Raw genomic sequence first — 16,885 nt, 5'->3', positions numbered from 1 at the left:
GATTATATCATGTTTATCCTGGGAGGGAGAACTCTCCAGAATAAAGTGAATAGAGATTTATATTATACTGACATCCTCTGGTGATGAATGATCAGTACAGGCAACTGTTCCTTTGAGAAAGGGGAGAACGTCAATTGCACCTAAACACAAACCTTCATATTCCAGCCACTGTTACTAAGAATACCATGATCAATTATACAATAGATTTCGTGTGTGTTTTAGTCATAAAATGTATTCGCTGTCTATTAATTCAGTTCTAATATGCTGGAGGGTGAGCAAAATATGATTGCTGGTTGTATTGTTTATGAATCTACATAGTACCATGGGTCGCAATAGCTTTCAGAAATCAGCATTTTCTATTGTTTTATATTGAAAGTCAACAGTGGTATTTTGCGTCAATGAAGTGATTGGGGCGTGCAAGAACTAAAAGATGCATGGCCATCATATTTCTCAATGTTTATGGTAGAAAGAATTTAGCCAGATACATTTCCTAATGTTTTGCTCAAAGAATCTTGCATTTCAACTAGCTACCAGAGAAATACTAAACAGGAGGAAAGTACCGGACAAAATTAGTCTACAATAGTCTGCACATCAGTCAGAGCAAAAACATTTCACCGGGAGTGTAGAAGTGAAACTAAAGCAAGACAAATTGTCCTTTTACATGAATGATTTGGAGCGAACCGTGTCTGAAACCGAGCAGAATTTACAATAAGAAGCATTTTATAAAACGTAGCCTATTTTCTGCGTTGCATCTTTCCTTTTCTGCGTGACAAATGGGAATCCTGCGTTAACGCGACCCCTGATAATACTGTTACAAAGTCCTTAACGTTTCTTGGTAAACATCAACATAACTCTTGTCCGTAGGTCATTACAAGCTTAGAGGCATAAGGTTTGTGTGGTTTTCATTGTGTGACGTTCTGAACAGGGGATGTGATTTATATATTATTATTTCTCTATGGCCTCTCTCTTTCTGTGTTTGGTGTCAATATGTTCCCCTGTCTCTCTCAGTTGTGTCCCGGTGGTTTATTTTGAGGTCTTCTTCACAGCTGTTATATCTGTGGGGCCAGAGTTAGAGCACCCCCTCCCCCTCTCTTTACCCCCCTCTTCACGTTTCCTTTCCCCTCTCCTAGATCCTGGACCTTTTGGTAAGAAGCAGTTCAATATCTTCTATGCGTTTGTTTGCAGATATTTGAGTTTTGGATGGTGTAGAATGAAATATTTTCATGGGTATATGTTTTCTGTCTTGTGCATTGTACGTTTGAATGTATTTAGGATAAGCTTACTTTTGGGGGGGAATGGGTGACTTGTCACACTCGTGAAGCAGTGCAATGTTTCTATCGTGATGGAACCTCTTGTTCTTTGGTGTTTTATGAGAAGTTGTCAGCTACAGTATAGGCCAAATGCTTTTTACATGTCCCGTTGTATCAAATTAATGTTCTGTTCAAAGTTTTTCTTGGAATGGATTAGGAAGGCTATAGAAATAGATATGTCTTAATTTCTCCTGAGTAAATGTAAATTCTAACTCAGTTGGGTAGTCACTTAAGTACTTTGCTGGATATTTAAAGTTATGTTTTTAAGTGTCATTAATCTATCAAGTACTTTAACAAAAAATATTAGTGTACTACAATTTACAAAAACAAGCTAAGATTGCGGAGAAAAAAAATAAATCAATAACATGCCCATATTAAGAAGTTCCTAAAATAGCATATTGGCCCAGGACAGGTGCCATGTGCTCTGACTACTCTGCTCTGCCTGTGAGTTGAGACTGAGTAGAGGGTATGCACCCAGGCAGCAGGCTAATTATATGCACATTAACAGGCCACAGTCAAGCACTATCAGACTTCGATAGGCAAACAGACAGTGGAGGTTGATAGATTATAAATTCCTCATCGACTATGTCATGAAGGGTAATAAAATACATAAACAATAGAAAACAGTTTAAATAATATTGGAAAAGATTGTTTCAGCTATTCTGATAAAGATTGGTTTGACCTTGGCTTTTCTTATACAGCAGTATACAAAATTACTATTCGTATATAGCACTGCTTTTCATTTCCAAGCTTGAGAAACTAATCAGGGCGTTTTCATTGTGAGTGTGTGAAATAGGGCTATAAGATTCGTCTCATTAACCGTCATCCTTCACAGAAACATTGAACTTGAACAAGAATATGTCCATATTAGTTCAAGTAGTTCTAATTCTATGCTGTATTATATCATTATATCATAGTGCAAGCCTATCAGAATGGAGACATGTCAGGTGAGTGACCAGGTGGATCCAGCCCAGGGTCAGGGTCAGGTGGACCTGACAGAGGACCTGAGCAAGCAGCTAGAGGACATCATTAGCACCTACCAGGAGGCCAGTGAGGAGCCTGCTGAGCAGGAAGAGGTGGAGGAGGAGGTTCTGAAGGAGCAGGTCACCAAGAGCTCCGCCAAGGACCAGAAACTAGAGAAGAAGATGCTGAAAAGCCTTGGTGGGTTGTGTGTTCTTCTTCATCTTTCTTCTTCTGTTCTATTTAGCATCCATTCGGCATCAATAGTTGTTAGTGTTACAGTGTATCAATAGTTTTAGTGTTACAGTGTATCAATAGTTGTTAGTGTTACAGTGTATCAATAGTTGTTAGTGTTACAGTGTATCAATAGTTTTAGTGTTACAGTGTATCAATAGTTGTTAGTGTTACAGTGTATCAATAGTTTTAGTGTTACAGTGTATCAATAGTTTTAGTGTTACAGTGTATCAATAGTTGTTAGTGTTACAGTGTATCAATAGTTGTTAGTGTTACAGTGTATCAATAGTTTTAGTGTTATTAACTGTACTGTAACATGATCTCTATTCAGGCAAAGAGGCCATGCTATTGATGCAGAGCTTGAACAAGCTCGGCACTCCAGAGCAGAAACTGGAGGCCATCATCAAGAAGCACGCTGAGCTGGTGAGTGGACCATGCTGAATTATACATCGGAGGTAGTATGCCGTGGTGTCTAGTAGGGAACTAGATGTGGTCTGTGCCCTTGTATTATCTGTTCATGCTAAATATATTTTATATTATTCGTGGTGAAGCATATAGTTATATTTATCTAACTGGCTGCTAACCAGTACCATATCATTAGTCTACACCTATGCAGCAGTATTTGCTTATTCTGCATATATTTGTTTTGTAAAGAACAAAAATGATGTGTGTGTGTGTGTGTTGGTAGCTGGAGGAGCACCGGGGTGACCAGAAGCAGCTGAAGGTTCTGCAGAAGAAGCTTCTTCAGGTGATGAAGGAGAAGGACCAGCTTCAGAGTGAACACAGCAGAGCGGTTCTGGCCCGCAGCAAACTGGAGTCTCTGTGTAGGGAGCTGCAGAGACACAACAAGACACTGAAGGTGGGCCTCTCTTTGTAGCATATACTGTAGTACTATAGTACACAGACTGCTCTGTCTAACGTCCTAGGTGAGGCTCTCTTCTCACTGTTTACAGCCATCCATACTTAATCAAATGCATATATCAAATACTACGTTTAAATACCTAAACTGTGCTTGATTTCATATTCCCTATACAGTGGAACCAATGGAATAGTCCTGAAAGTTCAAACTCCAAGCTAAATCAAGCGCAAACTCCAAGCTCAAATACTGACCCAGGTCTGATGCAACAACCAGTGGTGCTCACTAAGTTAAAATTGTGTGGCATGTGTATGGTTAGGCTACAGTTAGCTCTATTCAATTTGTTAAGCTGAAGCGCTACAGATTCCGCTGTTAGAAATGTAAAGGTCATTTCCGATTGAGCTGACATATGCAACATTTCCCCTGAATGCAGTCTCCACTCAAGCGGGAACATTGCCTTTAAATTTAAATGATGCTGTAAAGCTGAACTTCCGGGATGCGGATTGAATAGAGCCCTTAGTATGTGTGTACACGGTCTGTGTCTGCTTGTATGTGCAGCGACATTACAGTACATATTTCCTTGCATTATGAGTATATCTGTGAGTGTAACTTACTGTGCATCAGGTGTCTGTGAGTGTGAGATCAAGATTAAGATAACGTTATTGGTCAATTGCACACAAGGTCCAACATAAATTTGACTTCCGCTTTTAACCCAACCCCTCCGAAAGATGCGCATACCTATAGAGGTTTTGGAGAGGTGCGGGGGCTGCCACACTGGGTGCTCGGGGATCTGTTTTTGTGGGGGTTAAGTGCCTTGCTCAAGGGCACAACGACAGGCAATGGTATCTAGGATTTGATACCAGGAACCCTCCGGTTGCTAGCTCACTTCCCGGGATTCTAGCTGGCAACCCATTGCTAGGCTACCTGCCACCCAACTAACTGCATCATCCTGTATAATGTGATCATGCAGGAGGAGACCCTCCAGAGGTGCAGGGAGGACGACCTGAAGAGGAAGGACATCACCACTCACTTCCAGAGCACGCTGACGGACATCCAGGTCCAGATCGAGGAGCACAGTAACCGCAACACCAAACTCTGTCAGGAGAACAGCGACCTGGCAGAGAAACTCAAGAGCCTCATCTCCCAGTACGACGCAAGAGAAGCGGTATGGGGCCTTGTTACAGACGCTCCGGACTGGAGTTTGTAGTGCAGTTTAAACTGAATGTGTTTATTAATATCAACATGCTATAATAATGATATATTTATTTTGTATAGCGTTTTTCAATACAATGAGAATCTCAAAGATGCTTCAAAACAATAAAACAAATGTTACTATGTGCGTCTCTCTAACATACGATATGTCACAAACACATTTCAAATTCCTTAGCGACAGTATTCAGTACTCAACTGAGATAGAGTCCCCCTCATTATTGACCACAACAGGTCCATGCCACACCAGGAGTCACTGTGTGACAACAACAAAAAACTTGCTCCTCCATGAGTCGAGACTCAAGAGCATGCTCAGTTGTTCATTTGTTTCCTTTTTAGTAATTTAGCAGTGCATCAATCTTAAGATAGCTAGGTGAGACAACCACACATCACAGTCATAGTAAGGTAAATGTTCTTCAATCAAGTAGCTATCAGTAAAGTCAGTGCTAGTAAGAAAAGACAAGTGTGAGTGTTTGTGCAAAGTAGTTTTTTTTTGTTCGTTTTTTTTTCAGTGTTGTTAGTGTCTGATGAGCTTGGCTCTGTTCATCTCCTCTGCATAAATGTCATAGTTCTCCTTTCAAGTAAAAATGTTACCACTAGCAATATACCAATGATTAATACTAGCCCTTGGCTCCTGTCTTACCGTGGCTGTTGCGTCAAACGTGTAATGTTCGTCTCAGTGAAAGTGACCCAGTCTCCCTCGTCTTACCTTGCAGAACCTGGAAAAGGTATTCAAACATCGAGACCTGCAGCAGCAGTTGTTGGAAACCAAACTTGAACAGGCAAACATATTCATTAAAGAGGGAGAGGAGAAGCACAAGCGAGAGAGGGATCATGTAAGTTAGCATCTTTCAGCAAGTCTGGACTGGCTTAATTGATCTCTAATATATGTGTTTGTTATGTAAGAGTTGAATCACATGTTCAGTTAATTTTTTTATACTGTATGAAATATGGATCAGTGCATGGAATAAGTTAAACACTAACATCAAATATTTTTGAGAAATTCCATTCAGTGACAAAGCAAATAATTATTAACGGATTTATTTTTTATAAATTGTATTTCTCCAAAGTTGATAAATAAGGCGGCACAGTCACAGGTGAAGGTGCAGATTCTGAAAGAGCAAGAGGAAGGGATGCAGGCCCAGGTAAATGGAGACGGTCTCTGTCTGTCTGTCTGTCTGCCCCCCTCCCCTCGTATTTTTGTCTGTAATGTATTTTTCCTTGTGTGTCGGACTGTGTAAGACTAGCTGTCACCATTGACGTCGGCTAATAGGGATCCTAATAAAATACAATCAAAATCTCTGTCTTTCTCTCTCTCTCTCCGGGTCTGTCTCTATATTTTACAAACTTAACTTTCCCATTTCTCCCCCCAGTTGTCCATGTATTCTGAGAAGTTCGATCAGTTCCAGGGGACTGTGTCGAAGAGCAACGGAGTGTACGCCAGCTTCAAACAGGACATGGAGAAGGTAGCCCAAGTCTTATTCTCCGTATATTACTATCTCCTTATCTGTAATCTTATATGAGGTTAATTTTGTTGCCATGTCACAAATACATTCCCTTTGTTTACTCTTCGATTTAACTAACAAACTTTCAAATGGGATGGGTTTTGTCTTGTAGATGACCAAGAGAATGAGGAAGCTGGAGAAGGAGTCTATTCAATGGAAAAGCCGTTTTGAGGGCTGCAACAAGGCTCTTATTGATATGCTCACAGACGTAAGATACCATACACATGGCGTACAGTTTTCACCCATTTTTTGAATGTTACTTTTACGTTCACGCTCTGTCAAAGACATGATGAAAGACATACATGCAACAGAGTTAAATATGACTCTTCTGTGACTCATGGTGGAGATAGTGGCTGCATACCAAATGCACCCTATTCCCTAGTGCCCTACGCTTGACCATAGCTGTATTGACTTTATGCACTATATAGTGAATAGGATACCATTTGGAATAATCCCTATGAGTGATCTTTATGAATATCAGTACTGATTTCACCCTGTATATTTCTACTCCATTCAGAAAACCCTGAAGGAAAAGGAGTTTGAGCTGTTCACCCTGAAGACCCAGAAGCTGGAAAAACTGTGCCGGGCACTGCAGGAGGAGAGGAACAGTCTCTCTCATAAGCTCCAGGAAGCAAATCCAGCGGCTGCCACCAATGTAGCGGAGATTAAAGAAAATGAGACAAAGGAGAACCCAGAGGTACCTGCTGCTGAGAAGCCCATTGAGACACCCTCTGAAAACCCCTCGAATGAAAGCCCTACTCTCAAAGTACCTGTTGCTACAGAAACCCTCGCAGTTGTAACTCCTGCTCCGGAAAAACCTGCTCCTGCAACACACCTGACCAGCGAGCTGGATAACCTGAAGGCCCAGAAGTCCCGTCTGCAGGAGATTCAAATGTCGTTCACCCTTTCCAACGTTGTGCCACCTGAGTTCTTTGACAACGAAGAAGAGGAGGAGACCACCACAGAGCCACATGGACACACGGAGGCCCCAGAGGCCAGTAGCGAGGCCAGCAAGACCCCAGAGGAACATCACATAGAGGGGTGTAATGGAGACAAAATGACAGAGGAGTCCACTGGCCCTTTTTCTTCTTCTTCTCCTGCAGCAGCTGAAGGACACGAGGCCCAGGAGCAGAGAGATAGGGAACTGGAGACAGTTGACTAGACTATGGTGTAGTTACAGTAGGTTACAATCAGAGATGAAGAACATGAAGTGATCATAACTTATTTGACTGGATTTTTTAAGAATAAACAATAAAAACGTGCTCTTGTTGTCTTCTTTCTATGACTCCATGTTAGAAGAGAAGCTGAGAAGGGGGAGTTGTATAAATGGGAAGCCTAACACTGGATTGATTAGGAGTTGTATATCTTGTATTTATTACACATCTTTGCTAGTAGTTAATCAGTAATCATTAACCATACAACATGGCTGAGAAAGAGACAGATGCGCAGACTTATGCGAAAGCTTTGACAAGTTTTGTTGAAAATGGAAAAGGACTATTGGAACTTGCTGAAAAGGAGAGCAAAGAGGGTAGGTTGTGTGCTAGGCCCACAGCTAGCGCTATCTGTTAAAGTTTCATGATTCATTCCTGCTCAACATGGACAATATGTGGAAGGCTAATGAGCTGTTGGCAACTGGCAACAGTAAGTTAAAGTCAGCAATGTCCTAAAAAGAGGTTATGATTGTTAATTAAATAAACATATATAATTTATAGGACTTCTGCAAGACTACATCAAGAAGAAGATCCGTATTGAACTGGACCAATCACTACTGGGACTTATTCCAGCAGGGGCAAGGTTATTCACAAGGTTCTGTTTTACATGAACAAATTATTAACCCTTTACAATCTGTTTATAAGCACATATTTGCTGTCAAACGGACTGTCTTTCAGGCCCTGAAAATATACTCTGGAAATAATGCTAAATCTAGCCTATATAGATTCAATGATTATTATTGGAAATGACTACCAAATATGTTTGCAAACAATGAAAGACGTTGATTATTATACACCACCAGCATGTCAGTGAAGAAGAAAAAGGACGCTGATGAACTATGGAAGAGAAGCTACCAGTAAGACATATAGCAAAGCTATGTTTCCTAATCAAAACCATTGACTTTTGAATGTCAACTCCTTTGTGAGATCAACTTTATTAGAGCCAATGTCTTCAGTAATAATTAACTGTTTACCTCATTAGATTAACCTTTGAACAGCTCGTACAGAAGTTACACAGTTATTGTTCTCTCTCTAGATGTGCTGAAATGCAGGATGCTGTTGAGGACTTCTTGCAGCTGGGAGTAAGCTGATATGACTGTTGCTAGGCCTGTGTTTGATATTACTTGCATGAGTCTGTGTAAAAACTCTTGTGTATTAGCTTAGCAGGTTAGTGTTTTTTTCTTGTTCTGGAGGCAGCTACCTCGCATTAACACTTCCTTCCTCTGACATCCACTGGATGTGCTTGGTAATAGGTGCAGTGGGATAGTTTTCTGGAGTACTTGGACAAAGAGCTACATCTGGGTGATAGAATCTTTGGTCAAGAGCCACAAGTAAAATGCCTGTCGCCTGACATACCCCTCATTGATGCCCAGACTGGAGCGTGAGTTTGATGACTTTGTCTTACATGGCCTCTTCCTTGTGTTAGACAATAGGTCAAACCAGGGTATTAACTTCTGCCTGTCAGAAGTGACGTATTTCCTCTGTCTCGCTGTCTTTCTGTATTTGTTTCAGAACTCTGACGTTAGGGAAGTACCTTGGGAGAGGTGAGAAAGTGCTACTTGTGTTGATCCGTCAGTTCTCCTGCCTCCTCTGTCGAATCCATCTGAAAGATCTGGAGGCCCATAAGGTGAGCCATGTGTTGACAGTTGTATCTAAGGTTTATGATACACCTAGTTGACTCTTCTCATCAACATTAGTTCTCTGTGCATAGCCTACAACCTTTATGGATACACAGAACTGTGATAAAGAAAGAATATGCACGTCCATATTCAGGTGCTGGACAGAAAATAACATATTCAAGTTGAGGCCATTACACGGAGCACTGTGCCTTGTTTTGCAGATTGCCCTGGATGCATGTTCAGTGCAAGTGGTGGTGGTGTCATTTGGCTGCAGAGAGGGGGCGTTGCATTGGCTGGCAGAGACAGGTTGCCAGTATGACATGGTGTTAGACCCACACAGGAAGGTTAGAGTTACCAGGCAAATTGATTGATTTAGAACGAGGCACCACTTCCTGATACTTGTCTGACTGAAATTATTTATGTTATACATACTATATAGTGCATGTACTACTACTATTCATTCACAATGCACTATAAACAGTCATGTTATGTCGGGGGATTGCAGGTGTACAGCGCTTTTGGCTTGAGAGCATCTCTAAAGAAAGTGTTGAATTTCAACAACATGCTCCTCTACGCTGAATACGTTGTGGCAAACCTGGAGTTTCCAAGAGGTCTGCCGTCTATAGAAGATGATATGTTTCAGGTGTGGTTGTGAGATGATCAGACACATAAAGAATACATTCACTAAGGAGTGTACTTTTATGGTTATATTTTTGCTCATTCTGTTTTCCATGTTTTCTCAGCTTGGAGGAGACTTTGTCCTGGATGACCAGGGGAGGGTGCTGTTCTCTCACTGCTGTGACAGCCCTATAGACAGACCTGCTGTAGAGGACATACTGAAAGCCCTATAGAATGACCTGCAGTAGAGGACATGCTGTGTGCCATTCAGAAGGGATACCCAAACCTGTCAGGTTCAACATTATGTAAAAAAAAAAAACAAGCAGACCCCATCTCATCTGATACAGAAATGGTTTTATCACAGGGAGATATCAGCTATAGACAATTGCCCTCAAATTCTTTCCCCCTCTAATCACTGATTTAGACCTGGGACACCAGGTGGGTGAAATGAATTATCAGGTTGTAGAACAGATAACCAGCAGTACTCCGGTCAACCATAGGGTAAGATTTGAATACCTCTGGACTGAGATTATATTAGCCGCTCTCTTTCAATAGCTGCTGTACAACTCTGGCACGGGAGACTATAGTCCAGGGGTATTCAATCTTGCCCTACGAGGTTACTTCTGGTTTTCTGTCCTACTAATTGCACCCACCTCCTGTCCAAGGTCTAAATCTGTTCCTGATTAGAGGGGGGAAGAATTTGAGGGCAATAGTCTATAGTGATAAAACCATTTCCACCATTTTCTTAAAAAACAGTGGAACTGGCTTCAAGTTCCATATTTGAATTTGAAGCAAATCTTACATGCATGCTCTAACAGTCTATTAGAAGACTCTAGCAAAACACTAACAGGTAGTAGCTGATCAATCGAGAGAAACCTTATATGATATTCCCTCATTTCTTGTGAATTATGATTTTTATTGGTTTCCAATGCGATTTCTTATTATTTGCTTGCTGTTGTAGACCTTTTTGAAAGTGTTTCGGCTGGCGTAGATGTCGGTGATGTAACCATATGCTCTAACTTTGAGCTTAGTTCTTCTACAAACTGGGGCTACAAAATGTGGTACAATAAGGTGCAAGCGTGCAGCACAGTTTTGATGATGTTGCTTAAATTCATGATTACACGTAACCTACAGCACCAGTAACTAATATATTATTAAAGGCACTGCAGAAGAGGAGTTCACCTTATGGACATTCTTGGAAAGCACCCCATGTCACTGCAATAGACACAAAGAGAAATAGTGTATTATTAAGGACCATAACTTGACTTCTTCACTTTCAAAAGGGCTGACTGCAGCAAAGATGGTGGATAAATGGTCACTCAGGCCATTTACCGTTGTCTACTTAAGGGGGTGGCTTAATGATGATTATATGATGTATATGTAATTGTATATACATACAATAAAATTACCTAGGTCCATCAGCTCAACATTCTCAACACTACACTCTAATGGACATTTTGTCAAATGCAACCAGAAAGACCCCTCAATTTCAATGACTGTTTTATTGTCATCAGAGTCAAATACATCAAAATAAACGCTTTTAATTTTGGTGAGGTAATATCTTTCTAAGTAAAATCATTGTACATACCGTCTTACCCACTTCATATGTATATACTGTATTCTAGTCATGGCTCATACTATATAACTACTGCTGTAGATACCTTTTTCTATGAATATACTGTCTTTATTTATTTATTTTTAATTTTTGGATTATTTGAATATTGTTGTGCACCTGCAAAAACATATGCAAATCTATATATGCGATTTTGATTTGAAAATGCAGCAATGCTAGCTTTCACTAAGCAAGCTAGCTGATATCCGATTTGAGTAAAATGAAATTTAACATTTGATCATATTTAGAAAATGTATTTCTGTTTCTCCCAAAAGAGAAAAGATTCTCCATTATGATCTATAGGAGTCCCAGTTTAACAGTAGGCAATTCGCATACTGGGACATTGTCCAAAGTAGTAATTTCAATTCACAATTACAACCCATTACAAAATAATGTTGTAACGAGATGCTGAATATCCTTTCTTATTTATTTTTATAACCCTAACATTATTTACCTCAGAACGCTATGCCATTTTACTTACCATTATGCATCTGTTCTCATGGCCCTATGTTCCCTCAGCCCTATGTTCCCTCAGTCCTAAGGTCATGATTGACCTTAAACTGAGGCTTTGGTGGTGGGTCACCTCCTCCCTGCGCCTGCCGGCTCAGTCGCACACATTCCGCATGGTAAGCCTATTTTATTGGTACAGGCGGTTTCCGCCTCATCTCTGCTGTAACACTTTGTAGAAATCGGGTTCTGCTCACCATTCCTGCCTCTGGTGGTTGCACATGGTCATGAAACTCGAGTACTCGAGTATTTGGATTTGCATCTTCAGCATCGAACATGTCGTCACTCTTGCTATGCAGTTCTTTTGCTAGCACCTCCTCTGAATGTTGTCACCCCTCGTTTGGTGCCGGTGATACCTGAAGTGTGCACTTAAAGTGTCTCACTTTAAAAAATCTTTGCTCGAAAAACGAGAGAAAAGCACCAATAGTCATGTTTGTCCATTTTGAGACGCCATAGCCAAAATAGTCAGAATTAATCTAAGATAACTCAAGAAATCTTTCATTCATTGTAAAGTTTTTGCTGAGGAGATCTTAGTCACACAATTTTACATCTAACTAAGATGTTTGGTGCAGTATTTCTCAATGAAAACATGTGCATGAAAATGAGTCGTCTCTCGTTGAATGACAACAAAGACTTTATTGAAGAATCCCTACTCTTGACCAATCACCAATAAAGGGGCGTAGACTTCGACTACGGACTTCAGATTGCCAATTTGTGTGCCTGAACAGCCGAAAAAACTCCACAAAAAGTCATCATAATATATGCATGAACTCTTCCGAATTGTTTTTGGCTTGTAAGAATGGGAACGCCTTAAGTCTCTCTACATACAAAACGAGGCAACAGTGATACAAAACGGGGCGACGGTGTGCTTTAGGACCATTCAGACGCCTCCGAGCAGTCGGGTAGGCTGTTTGGAGTGTTTATTCGACTGGATAAAAAAAATACACTTCTAAAACCAAAGTTGCATCCCAAATGTTTTCATCTGTTGAACAATTGTTTGAGATTGGTTTTAGAAGTGTTCATGTAGGCTAACGGCATACGTTACTCAGGGACTGCTGAACGACAGAGGGTGCAGAAAGAATATTGTCTTTAAGCCTCATTTAGACATTTTCTGCTTATAATTTCAAACATTTGGTAGGCTACTTGTTAGTAAACTTGTCTTTAATTAGATACATGCAGCTTCTCTTCTGTCATTACTTGATGCTCGTCTAGAATACTAAATAAAGCCTTATTCACCAGAAATGCCTTAAATAGATAGAATGATCAATGCATCATCAACAATCTAGTTGACATTTGTAGTTTTTCTTTCATTTCTGCTTCTCTCATGGAGCAAGGACATTTTTTTAGCTATTGCAAGAGCAGCATCTACTCTTCCTGGGGTCCACACAAAACATGAAACATGACATAATACAGAACATCAATAGACAAGAACAGAACTATATTTTAAAAAATCAAGCACACGTAGCCTACATATCAATACCTACACACAAACTATCTAGGTCAAATAGGGAGAGGCGTTGTGCCGTGAGGTGTTGCTTTATTGGAGTTGTATGCAAAAAAATGGCTCTATTATGATACTGATGCTTTCTTGAATTTGTTCTGGATTTGGGGACTGAAAAAAAACCCTGGTGGCATGTCTGGTAGGGTAAGTGTGTGTGTCAGAGCTGTGTGTAAATTGACTATGCAAACATTTTGGGATTTTTTTCCAACACATTAATGTTTCTAATAAAAGTGATGCAGTCAGTCTGTCCTCAACTCTTAGCCGCGAGACTGGCATGCATAGTATTTATATCAGCCCTCTGATTACAATGATGAAGAACAAGACGTGCCACTCTGTTCTGGGCCAGCTGCAGCTTAACTAGGTATTTCCTTGCAGCACTCGACAACTCGATAATCAAGATAAGACAAGACTAGAGTCTGCAAGACTTGTTTTTTGGAGTGTGGTGTCAAAAAAGCAGAGCATCTCTTTATTACGGCCAGACCTCTCCCCATCTTTACAACCATTGAATCTATATGTTTTTACCATGACAGTTTACAATCTAAGGTAACACCAAGTACTTTAGTCTACTCAACTTGTTCAACAGCCACACCATTCATTACCAGACTCAGCTAAGGTCTAGAATTTAGGGAATGATTTGTACTATATACAGTACAATGCTTTTAGTTTCAGAGATGTTCAGGACCAGTTTATTACTGGCCACCCATTCCAAAAGAGACTGCAACTCTTTGTTAAGGGTTTCAGTGACTTCATTAGCTGTGGTTGCTGATGCGTATGTATTTGAATCATCAGTATACATGGACACACATGTTTTGTTTAATGCCAGTGGCAGGTCATTGGTAAAAACAGAAAATAGTATTTGCATTGTGTCCCGCCAACCCCCATTCTCTGTTTATCATCTATGCATAGTCACTTTAACTATACCAAGCTTATGGGTCTGCTGTCAGAACCCGAAAAGGCCGCTTTACCACTCTTAGGTAGTGGAATTACTTTGTCTTCCCTCCAGGCCTGAGGACAAAGACTTTCCTCTAGGCTCAGATTAAAGATATGACAGATAGGAGTGGCTATAGTGTCAGCTACCATCCTCAGTAGCTTTCCATCGAAGTTGTCAATGCCAGGAGGTTTGTGATTATTACTCACAAGCCCAAAAACCAACAAGGCAGTTCAAGAACGAGTTAAGAAAATATTTACTAAATAAACTAAAGTGAAAAATAATAAAAAGTAACACAATAAAATAACAATAACGAGGCTATATACAGGTGGTACCGGTACTGAGTCAATGTGTGAGGGTACAGGTTAGTAGGTGTGGGTAAAGTGACTATGCATAGGTAATAGACAGCGCGTAGCAGCAGTGAAAAAATTAATGGGGGTGGGGGGGGGGTCAATGTAAATAGTCCGGGTGGCCATTTGATTAATTATTCAGCAGTCTTATGGCTTGGGGTAGAAGCTGTTAAGGAGCCTTTTGGTCCTAGACTTGGCGCTCCGGTATCGCATACCGTGCAGTAGCAGAGAGAACAGTTTATGACTTGGGTGACTGGAGTCTTTGACAATTGTCTGGGCCTTCCTCTGACACGCCTAGAATATAGGTCCTGGATGGCAGGAAGCTTGGCCCAGTGATGTACTGGGCCGTATGCTTTACCCTCTGTAGCTCCTTACGGTAATGCAACTGTTTCTTTCATTATTAGTTTTTTTTATGCATGAATATGATGGCTCATTGTTCGTTGTTGGCATTTCCTGCCTAAGTTTGCCCACCTTGCCAATGAAGTAATCATTAAAATAATTGGCAACATCAAATGGTTTTGTGATGAGTAAGCCATCTGATTCGATGAAAGATGGAGATCAATTTGTCTTTCTGCCCATAATTTCATTTAAAGTACTCCAAAGTTTTTGTTCCATTATTGTTTATATCATTGAGCATAGCTTCATAATACAGTTTCTTCATTTTGTTGAGTTTTGTCAGCTAGTCAGATGTTCAACCAGACTTATTAGCCACTCCTTTTGCCCCATCTCTTTCAACCATACATTATTTAAATTCCTCATCAATCCATGGAGCCTTAACAGTTCGAACAGTCAGTTTCTTAACAGGGGAATGTTTATTAATAATTGTATAAGAAGCAACTTCATAAATTCATCAAGTGCGGCGTCTGGATGCTGCTTATTAATCACATCAGACCAACAAATATTTTTCACAGCAAAATATTTAGTATGATCTCTTATACACTATTTTAGGCCCAACTTTTGGAACTTTGGCTTTCCTTGATATAGCCACTATATTGTGATGTGCACTGCATCCAATGGGTATGGATACAGCTTTATAACGAAGTTCTGCAGTATTAGTAAAAATGTGATCAATGCATGTGGATGATCTTGTTCCTGTAGTGTTTGTAAACACCCTGGTAGGTTGATTAATAACCTGAACCAGATTACAGGAACTGGTTACAGTGAGAAGCTTCCTCTTGAGTGGACAGCTTGATGAAAACCAGTCAATATTCAGGTCCCCAAGAAAGAAGGCCTCTCTGTTTAGATCATATACACTATCAAGCATTTCATACATACTATTTACATACTGACTGTTAGCACTTGGTGGCCTATAGCAACACCACAAAGGAAAATGCTTTAGATGAGCCAAGTGAACCTGCAACCGCAACACTTCAATAACATTTGACATAAGATCTTCTCTAAGCATTACAGGGATATGGCTCTGAATAAAAACAGCAACACCTCCCCAATAAGCATTTATGTATCTTCTATAGATGTTATGTCCTTGTATTGCTACTGTTGTATTATCAAATTAATTATCTAAGTGTCACGATCGTCATCCTCCTCGTCTGAGGAGGAGTAGTTGGAAGGATCTGAGGACCAAAATGCAGCGTGGTATGTGCTCATCGTGAATTTAATGAACAGAGAACACTTGAACAAACTATACAAAACGATAAACAAATAACGACCGTGAAGACCGATTTTCAGGATGTCTCACAGTCTAACAAACACCGCTCTAGCTCTGCCACCTTTTACCGCAGATGTGGAAGGGCGATATCGGCGGGTGCGGTGGATTGAGACACAGCCCATGCAAAAAAAACATATACCTTGCTTAAACAGATGGATTTTGATGGGGATTTTTTTATTACGTTAATTAGATGTCCGCGGGGGCGCGGCCATTGTAAGCCAAGGTTAAAAATCTTTCTTTAATCTTTAAACTGATTGAAGTGGATATAACAGGTGACATCAATAAGGGATCATAGCTTTCAGCTGGTCAGTCTGTCATGAAAAGAGAAGGTGTTCCTAATGTTTTGTACACAGTGTAGATATGATACATTAATGGATTTGTAATGCATTGTTTTCTCTTTATTCCCCTGCTCTCTCTCTCTAAGGTTCAAGAGCACCGTTGATTTTCAAGGGCTGGTTCTACGCCTGGGGATCACAGGATACAATTTCTTCCTGAATGTATTTATCTTTGCAGCTGTGGAGCTGCTCACTGGTCTCATCTTCAACTGCTGGTGGACAGGGTGGGATGGAGACTCCTCATGGCTGTCTCTAACTTCATATGAGTCGCCGCCTGCCTCATAGTCCCCTTTGTTTCAGTAAGTGAGTAGATGTAAGTCTTTTTATTTGTTTAATTGGAGATTCCCTTTTCCCGTATTTTTCTATTTGATTTAGAACAGCTCCTAATGTAGATGTATGGGTACAGTAGCAGAATGGAGAACGTGGCTGGGGTTCCACTTTGCTCTTGGTGGTGGCAATTCAAA

General features: G+C 40.4%; 2 protein-coding genes across 3 annotated transcripts; both read left to right on the top strand.

The window, feature by feature from the left end:
• The first annotated feature begins 1,101 nt into the window (after window positions 1-1,101).
• LOC109894242 (beta-taxilin-like) lies at window positions 1,102-7,337 on the top strand. Its single transcript, XM_020487562.2, has 10 exons — window positions 1,102-1,145; window positions 2,228-2,471; window positions 2,836-2,927; window positions 3,193-3,363; window positions 4,331-4,525; window positions 5,286-5,405; window positions 5,640-5,714; window positions 5,943-6,035; window positions 6,187-6,282; window positions 6,592-7,337. The coding sequence occupies exons 2-10, from the start codon at window positions 2,243-2,245 to the stop codon at window positions 7,234-7,236; spliced, it is 1,716 nt and encodes a 571-aa protein (XP_020343151.1). The 5' UTR covers window positions 1,102-1,145; window positions 2,228-2,242; the 3' UTR covers window positions 7,237-7,337.
• Window positions 7,338-7,478: 141 nt separating this feature from the next.
• LOC109894241 (uncharacterized) lies at window positions 7,479-11,080 on the top strand. 2 transcript variants are annotated; one of them, XM_020487561.2, is made up of 9 exons: window positions 7,479-7,602; window positions 7,787-7,868; window positions 8,089-8,142; window positions 8,322-8,367; window positions 8,539-8,666; window positions 8,798-8,912; window positions 9,126-9,248; window positions 9,410-9,547; window positions 9,648-11,080. In XM_020487561.2, exons 1-9 carry the CDS (start codon window positions 7,497-7,499, stop codon window positions 9,753-9,755), a joined length of 900 nt encoding a protein of 299 aa, XP_020343150.1. In that variant the 5' UTR covers window positions 7,479-7,496; the 3' UTR covers window positions 9,756-11,080. The 2 variants fall into 2 exon arrangements, with proteins under 2 accessions (XP_020343150.1, XP_020343149.1); XM_020487560.2 differs by having other exon boundaries at window positions 7,787-7,880.
• Window positions 11,081-16,885: the final 5,805 nt, after the last annotated feature.

The sequence above is a fragment of the Oncorhynchus kisutch genome, linkage group LG7 (genome assembly GCF_002021735.2).
Source record: "Oncorhynchus kisutch isolate 150728-3 linkage group LG7, Okis_V2, whole genome shotgun sequence".
NCBI lineage: Eukaryota > Metazoa > Chordata > Actinopteri > Salmoniformes > Salmonidae > Oncorhynchus > Oncorhynchus kisutch.
The sequence above is the reverse complement of the archived record's forward strand: the minus strand, read 5'-3'. Positions and strand labels throughout refer to the sequence as shown.